The sequence below is a fragment of the Herpailurus yagouaroundi genome, unplaced genomic scaffold, assembly GCF_014898765.1.
Source record: "Herpailurus yagouaroundi ecotype Mexico unplaced genomic scaffold, PumYag 67549, whole genome shotgun sequence".
NCBI classification, from domain to species: domain Eukaryota; kingdom Metazoa; phylum Chordata; class Mammalia; order Carnivora; family Felidae; genus Herpailurus; species Herpailurus yagouaroundi.
Genome location: NW_024420355.1, coordinates 1 through 8,472, shown reverse-complemented (window position 1 = coordinate 8,472; position 8,472 = coordinate 1). Strand labels below are relative to the sequence as shown.

The 8,472-nt window shown below is 64.3% G+C and overlaps 1 protein-coding gene across 1 annotated transcript; it reads right to left on the bottom strand.

The window, feature by feature from the left end:
* Positions 1 to 4,626: 4,626 nt before the first annotated feature.
* On the bottom strand, positions 4,627 to 6,954 carry EFNA4 (ephrin A4). The gene is made up of 4 exons (XM_040467643.1): positions 6,857 to 6,954; positions 6,210 to 6,505; positions 5,817 to 5,885; positions 4,627 to 5,358 (listed from the first exon to the last, which is right to left on the bottom strand). The coding sequence occupies exons 1-4, from the start codon at positions 6,952 to 6,954 to the stop codon at positions 5,225 to 5,227; spliced, it is 597 nt and encodes a 198-aa protein (XP_040323577.1). The 3' UTR covers positions 4,627 to 5,224.
* Positions 6,955 to 8,472: the final 1,518 nt, after the last annotated feature.

Below are 8,472 nucleotides of genomic sequence, written 5' to 3'. Positions count from 1 at the left end.
CACATCCAACATGGGGCTCGAACTCATAACCCAGAGATCAAGAGTCATAGGCTCCACCTCCACTGACAGAGGCAGCCGGGTGCCCCTCATCACTCATCACCATTCGTATTAAGGCATTCTCTCCTGAGAGACTAGCCCCAGACTCCCTGTTCCGTTTGTTCTCCTGCTCTCCAAGCTTCTCTCAAAGCTGTCACAGTGGCAGAGCTGGCCCAGGGCTTGGGAAGTGGACCGGGGGGCAGGAAACAATTAGATGGAATCCGGGGGAGGGGAAGTTTCAGCCAAAAAACGGAAAGTCCCCATCCTTGGCAGTATAGAAGGAGGGGTCCTTGACCTTCTCAGGCCGCCAAGCCTCTTAACCCCTAAAACCTTCCCTCGATCCAGACTCTATTCTCTTTCCTGCCACCAAAATTAGCTTTCTAGCAGGTGGCTGCAAGGAGACAGAGGGGGTTGGGGTGGGGTCTCTGAGCGGCCTCACAGTGCCCCCTGCCCCACGACCCCGGCCTCATTGTCCGAACTCTAGCCCCCACCTTCTGCCTGGTGGCCGGGGGCATCCCTGGTGTGGATGGCTGTGCCTGGGCAAGAACTGGGGAAGTGGTGCCCCAGGGTGGGTGGGGGGAACCCAGGCTGCAGAGCACCTCAGAGGGGCAGGGTGGGGTAGCAGGCCTCCTGGTAGGCTCCAGCATTCCCAGCCCTCTGGAGTCCCCTGGAAAACATCCGCTCCCTGCAGGAGAGAGCCAGCAGGCAGGTCTGAGCTGGCCTCTCCTCCACAGACAGAACAGGTTGGGGGAGGGGGCCCGAGGTCTCATGGGGAGCGGTGGTTGCAGCCTCTGTGTCTCCCCTGGGGAGCTGGGGACAGAGGGCACTACAGCTTGGGCACACCCCACCACAGCCGGGGCCCCAGCCCTTGGCCTCCCTTGGCCAGCCCGCCGCCAACTGGGGAGCCAAGCGTCTGGGCCCCCAAGTGTGAAGACGGTGTCTGCCCACCCCTTCCCAAAGAGCCAACGTCGGTTCCCTGCTTCCCCTCCCCTGGGCTGGGCAGGTTCGGGCTAATCTGCACGAGAGCTTCGCAGCAAACATTGATCTGTAATAAAACCACAGTGTGTGTTCAGGAGCAGGGATTCCAGACACAGAGAGGTCCAGACAGCACACTTACACACTCTCACACCTACGTACAGACGCAAACATGAGCCCCAGGAGGGCACAGGCTGAGCACGGACCCACTCGGACCCACCCACCCACACACACACAGGCACACTGGGTTCTCCACATCCCCTCCCCGCTTAAACTTTGCGCTTCAAAGCCCAAGTCTTCTCTGAGAGCCCACTCTCCCGTAGCACTTCATTCGTGGCTCTGTAGTGGCATTTGCACTTGGCATTATAATTATTTGTTGGACAATGTGTCTTCCGGAGTAATCTGAAGAATCCTTCAGGGAAGGGATCTTGTCTTGTGCAAGTGCCTACCCCCAGCACGCAGTGTGCAGCCTGGTGTTTAGTTAGTAGAGTAGGAAAGGGGATTCGCAAGTCATTGCCGAGTTGATGCGCGGGGAAGAAATGCACCCAGCCACTGGGCCGGCCGTGTGTGGAGTCCCCAGCAGCACACAGCATAAGCAGTGCCCGCTGCGCATGCCTCTGGCCCTCCTCCCCCCCCCCCCCCCCCCCCGCCCCCTGGCCCCACTGCCTCCAGGCTTCCTCAAAGGGCCTCCTCTCCGCCCCTCGGTTCGGGGTGAGACCACGAATCTAAACTCCACCTGAGGGCTGGCAGGCAAGCTAAGGGTTAATGACACCTCATTAGCGTTTAATTGGAGGCAGGAAGCTGTCCTGGCACCAGACAGGTGGGCAGGCCCGCCCCTGGCTGCAAGCAGGCGGCCCTAGTCCCAGCACCCTGCTGGGCGTGTGGGTGACTTGGCCCCGGAGACCCCCGCCCAGCCCCGGGCACCTCCCCCACCATTTGCTTTGTCAGTTTAGTCGCTAGGCGGTAGGGACCAGCCCTCCCCATCTGTCAGCAGACGTCCAGGGGGAGAGGCGGACTTCTCTTTCCGCTCTTGCTAGGCTGCGCCCCCTCGCACCCGAGGGGACACCGCCGGCTGGGAGAGGGGTGGGGTGAGGAACTGGAGAAAGAGAGAGATTACGGAGCTGCTGAGGGATAAAGTCGGGATACAGACGCGCGACAGGGCTGGGATGTGGGGCTGTCTGCTCAATTTGACCTTAAATGAAGAGAATGCAAATGAGGTGCAGACGAGATGCAGAACAGGAGGTTCTCGGAATTAGCATTCCGAGCGGCGGCGGCTCTGCACCCGCGACCCCAACGCCGTCGCCCGTACTCCGCCAGCCCCCAATCTGCCTGCCCGGGGCGAGGGGCACTGACCATTACTTTGAGTGAGAAAAAGATCTCCAGAACGACAGCAGCTTGGTTGGGCCAGGGCTGCGGGACCTGGGGGGGGGGGGGGGGGCCTGGGCTCCACCCCGCCTCCCCGCCTCCCCGCCCCCAACCCAAACACCACCCAGGCTGCCTCTGGAGCTCCGGCAAAGACCACTCTCCGGGGTTACGGTCGGACGCACCGTCGGTTGCTATGGGGACCCCCTCCCCACGTCCAGGCCTGAACCAATGGGCATCAGCGCTGATGACCTCATGCCCCAGGCCCCAGGATTCAATTGGCTGCTTGGAAGCCAGGGTGCCCTTCTCCTACTGCGTCACCGCTGGGAATCCCCCGACGCCCCCAGCTGCAGTGGCCTGCGGGAAGAAGGGCGCTGGGAGCCCACGATTTGGTGAATGAATGAACAAGTAGAGGAAGGAAGGAATCACTGAAAGAGAAGAAAAAAAGAGAGGGGTCACACAGCCCAAAACTTGGGGATTTCGCTTCTGCGCCCCCGGAAAGCGTGGGGCAGGCCCCCGGGTCGCAGAGTCTCCCTCCCAGGCTCTGGCGATTCTTCGTGACGCAAAGAGGACCAGAGTCCCCCAACTGCTCGGGAGCGACCAGGGCGGGCCCAGCGAATCGAGGGCCCCACCCTGGGCCGTCTAGCGCCTCTGCGTTCAGGGGAGATCGGTGACGCCCCAAAACTCACAGGCCTGCCCAGCCTCCTGGAGCCGCGCCCCGGAACGCGCCTCGAGGCCTTCTCATGGGTCGGGCCCAGACCCGGAAGGCGGCCCCGCACCTTCAGCCCGTCTCCGCCCCGGGAACCGGAGCCGACCGGGCCCTTGCTGTCGGGGGCACGCCCCGGGGCCGGGCCGGCTGTCCGCGCAGGGCCAGGTGTGGGGAAGGGGCCGTCTCACAAATGCCCGGCTGCCTGCCGAGGCGTCCGCACAGGCGCCCGTGGGGAGCCGGGTGGCCACCTGCCACCCGCACCCGCCTTCTCCCCGTCGGGGCCGCTGGCAGCGGGGCGAGACCCCCACGGTCCTCAAGGGGCGGGCAGGGGCTATTGAGCGGTCGCCCCCGCTCGCCCCGCTACGGCGTCTCGGGGGTGAGGAGGAGGGGGACGGCGGTGCCCTCGGTTTCCAGGGCGACGCACGGACACCGCCCCCCCCCCCCCCCCCCCCGGCGGCGCGGGGGGCGCCCCCCCCCCCCCCCCCCCAACCGGGCCGCGGGCCCCCCCCCCGCCCCCCGCGCCCCGGGCTGCGGGCGCGGACACACGGGTGCGCCGGCACCGGCAGCCGGCGCGGGGGGGGGGGGGGGATCTGCGAGGGGCCTCGAAGGGGGGACGGGGTCCGACTGGAGCCCGCGGTGCCGCCCCCCACCCCGTAGGCAGAGCAGGGCGATCAGCGAGGCGGACCGAGTCCGACCTGGGTGTGAGGGGGGGGGCTTTGCGAGGTCAGACTTCGCCCCCCCCCCCCCCCGCGCCCCCCCCCCGCGCGCTCACACGCCGGCTCTCGCTGCCGCAGCCGGGCGAGCTAATCGGCGCACCATCCACCTATCGATCGCTGGCTCGGTGCCACGCGGGCCGGCACGGTGCCAGCGGGGGCTGCGGGGCACCGGGGCGGGCGCGGAATGGCCGCGGGGGACCGGGCGCCCCTTCCCCTGGCTGCACCCGGGACACGTCCAGAAAGAGGGCTCTGGTCGGGTTTGGGCGGGGGGGGGGGGGGGGGGGGATCATAGCCTGGCCTGCCAGAGGTGGGAGAGATGGCGTGGGGCTGAGAGCAGAGGGGGCCCTCCCTCCTCGGCCCCACCCCCTCCTCCTTATAAAAGCGAAGAACAAAGAAGCCGCTGGGGAAGGAGGCTTTGATCTGACCCCACCTTCGCAGTTCTAGGCCTGGTACCGCCCAGACTGCCCGTGGGGAGGGGGAAGGATGCCCAGCTCGCGGGACCCAGGCGCTCTGAGACTCGGGTGCCCTTGCTTTTGCCCCGACACCCTGCGTGGTGCTCCCCGGGCTTGGGCAGTGCCTGGAGCAGGTGGGCTGTCAGCAGCAGCTGCCCCCTCCCCGCCCAGGAAGCCAGCTAGGGAGGTGGGAGGGGGCGCCGGGCTCTACAGCTGCTGCTGGCACCCACCCCACATCGCCCAGAGGGGTGCCCTCGGCCTGGAGCGGATGGCCAGGGCACAGCTGGCACTGAGGTCACGCAGAGCCAAGCTGAGAGCAGAGGCCGCAGGGAGCCCCGGTGTCGGGGAAGGAGCCAGGGAAGGAGCCGGAGGGCGGTGGGTGGGGCAGAGCAACAAAAAAGGGGGGTGGTTTATTGAGGGTTTGGTCCAGACACTTATAAAAATACAAACTGGCATGATGTCCAGCCTCATGGCAAGTCTGTCTTCACAGAAGACAAGCGAGTGGCACCCCCCGCCAGGGTGGGGGGGGGGGGGGATGCTGCCCCAGGGAAGTGGCCCCCAGGGTGCCGGGCACAGGCCTCAGCCTCTTCTTTGCCCTGGTCTGGCAATCCACCTGTCCCAGGGTCTTCGGTCTTGGCCCCCAACAGGCTCAAGGATTCCATCCCACCAAAATCCCAGTCCTTCTGGGGGGATGGGCAAAGAACATCAAAGCAGCGGAGGGAGACCCTGTGTTTGTCCTGCCTGGGCTCCGGGGGCGGGGGAGGGGCGTGGGGGGGGGGGGCAGGGCGGTGTGCAGCTCCCTGCAGCAACTCTTCAGCCTGTGATAAGGGGCCAGCCCCTGGAAGGTCACCTCGGACCCTCCGACCGCCCCCATCACTCTTCCATCGGTCTGGCTGGCTTGACGCTGGGGGCCCTCCTCCAGGGAGTCTTGGGAGGGCTGTCGCTCCTGGGGTGGCAGGAGGGGTCCGCTGGGCTCAGAGGATTCGCAGGAGACGCAAAATTGGGAGCAGCAGCAGCAAGAGACAGAGAGGGCTGGGAGCCCCTCCCCCTTGCCACCCAGAGGTGCCGCTCTCTCCAGGGCTTCCGACGGGATGGGCCGACTCCGACTCTGCAGGGGGGTGGCACTGATGGGCTCTCCCTGCCAGCAGCCTCCTCCCTGCCCTCCCCCTAGGCTGTTCCCTCTCGTCCCAGTTCAGCCCAGGGCTTGAAGGATATTGCCCTGGAGATGCCGTCCCTTGGCCTGGCATAAAGGGGTACAGTTGGGGGCGCCTGGAGGGCTCAGCCGGTTGAGTGTCCGATCTGGCTCTGGTCACGATCTCACTGTTTCGAGCTGACAGGCTCGCGGCTGTCAGCACAGAGCCTGCTCCGGATCCTCTGCCCCTCCCCCACTCACACTTTCTCCAACATAGACATTAAAAAATTTTAAAAAGGGGTACAGTGAAAGCTCCCACAGAGCAAAAGGCCCCACCTGGGCCCCTCAGGGTGTGATGTTCCCAGACTCTCCCCACTACTCCCCTCACTCCCAAGGGCCCAGAAGGGCTGCCCGCCCTGCCCCAACCTACTTACTGCTCTCCCTGCAGCAGACAGACACCTGCAGCTTCAAGCAGCGGCCAGAACTCTCCGGGGCCGGTACCGCTGCATGGTGGGAAATCGGGAGGAAGGCGTTAGCACAGGCTAGTCCGCACGCCTCAGACCCTGCTTCAGACCCTTCCGATCGTCTTCTCCCAGGTCCCTGGAAAGCCTGCCCTTACCTTTGGGCCACATCCTGGTGCCAGACCCCCTGTGCCCCCATCACGTCCCCTTCCCCGGCTCCTCCTGCTTTCTCCTCCTCTTGGTAGACTCACCCTACATGACCCGCCACTCAGTCTTAGACTCAGGCCGCCTGCGCACCTCCCCCCGCCCCCCCCCCCCCCACCCAACCCCGGCCCCAGACACCATCAGTGTGCCTTCCTCACTCACAGATGTAGTAGTAGGTTTCTCCAGGCAAGAACTCGAAGCCAAGGGAGAAGGGTGTAAAGCGCTGAATCTTCTCTGAGAATCGAACAGGACCAAAGGGAGCGAAAGGGAGGGCGCACTCCCAGCGCTTGAAGGCGCCCGGGCCCTGGGCCTGGCAGGCCTCATAGCCCTGCCGGTCCACCATGTATAAAGCAAACGTCTCGGGGCCGTCCGGGGGCCCTGGCCCATCATAATGAGGGCAGAAAATGTCTAGGTAGTCGTTGAGGACCAGCTCCACCACCGCGTCTCCTCCGAGCAGCCTGCAGGCATAAGGCAGGTGTGGGCTGAAGGGGCAGGGCACAGGGCACCCGGGGCGTAAGGGCCCCGGAGAGACCCCTCCCCATGGCGCCGGCCAGCCTCTCCCCCACCCACTGGAGAGGGAGCGGCTCGGGAGGGTCTGCGCTTCCCAGCCTGACAACTCTAGAGAGACAGTCGAGAAATGGGGGACGTAACCACTACAGGTCTTGAGAGGTGAAGGGACCGTAGTGCCCACTAGCACGAGGCTCCCGCACGAGAAGGCCACTCACCACGCCCTACGTTTTCAAGTTGGAGCTGCTGCCCAGCTCCGTGGCCCCAGTGCCCAACAGAGCGTCTGGCACAGCACCCTGTACTTGACAAATGCCAGGTCTGGGGCTGCTGCACAGCTGGGCATGGAGGGAGGGGTACGCAGCACAGTCATGGCCTCGGAGAGGGAGGCCCGGATCAGCATCCGCAGCAACAGCAACAGAGAGAGAAAGACTGCTTTGCAGACCTCAGTCCAACACCGGAAAGATGCCACAGGACAAAAAAGAAAGAGGGAGTGGATGGGGGTACCTCCTTTTTGTTTTTCCAGGACAAGGAAATGTTGGACGTGGAGCAGAAGCCCTTCCAGATATTAACCAATCTTAGGCCTACTCAGGACTCCCTTCACCTCTTGGGAGCTGCCTGTGGGAGCCAGGACAGGCGGGAAGGGCTGTCACCCCCTTCCCCCTTCCCTGCCATACACACAGTCCAGCCTGACTCCCGAAAGGCCTCTCGCTATCCCTCAATGGGTGGTCTAAGGACCACCTGCATCTGGAGCTCTAGTTAGAAATGCAGATTCCTGGGCTCAGCTCAGACCAACTAGAACACGAGCTGGGCCCTGGTTGGATTTGTTCCAGACCATCCCTAGTGCCTGGAAAAGTGTCCTGCCCAAACACTCCATAAGTATTCGTAGATTGAATGAATGAGCCAGAAACCTCAGGGTTCGGGGCTAGGAACCCGAGTTTCTAACAAGTTCTTCAAGTGATTCAGAGGCACTGGTCTGGAACAGAGAGGGGGATTCGGAACTGGAGGACAATAGTTGTTATCACGTGGTGCTCCTATTGTAATGACCTATGGGAGGCTGCCCTCCCTGGGGGTCTTGGGGCTGGAAGAGGCCAGAGCTGAGGTCTTATCTCCCTACAGCCAGCATCCTAGCACACGCCCTGGCACACCGCACACTGTGTAACGCCTGTCGGTGAGTGAGCAAATGCACAGTCACAGATTGTCTCAAGTATCAGAAAGGCAAACAGATGGCGAAAGCAGAGAGAGGCACGGAGAGCTGGGGAAGATGAAAACACTCGAAAATACCGAGGTTCAAAGGCTCGGGAGAAAGAAATCATGATTTTTATCTGCACGGCCTGCACCTCGTTTGCACACGTGACCTCAGCCAGCCAGCCCGATTTCCCAGGGTACCAGGTGTTATGAGCCCATTTTACAGACCAGATAACTGAGGTCGGAGAGGTCAACCGACTCGCCCGAAGGTGATTCAGCTGGAAGGGCTGGGCCGGGACTGGACAGAATTAGAAGGGCGGATAGTGACGGAGATGAAAGCAGAGACAGCGAATGAGATGAGGAGACGGCGAGCGCCGGAGGGGAGGCCCAGCAAGCAGGAGCTTCAACCACGCTCTTTCACGAGAGTAGAGCCCCCTCCCTCCCTCTCCAGACCGCGCGCCCCGGCTCGGGCAGGAGGGCGGGGGAATCAGCCGGAGAGAGGCCAGAAGCGAGGGGGCGGGGCTCGGAGCGCAGGCCGAGGCCCCCCCCCCCCGCCCCCCGCTCCCCCAGGTCCCACCATCCGCCTGCGGAGCCGGGGTCCTCCGCCCGCCCCCCCCAACACGTGCGGGCGGGGGGAGCCCGGGGCGCGCCTCGCCCCTCCCCTCCCCCTCCCCCGCCGGCTCAAACAAAGGAGCCCCGGCGCGCGGCCGGGCGCAGGCGGCGCCGCGCACGG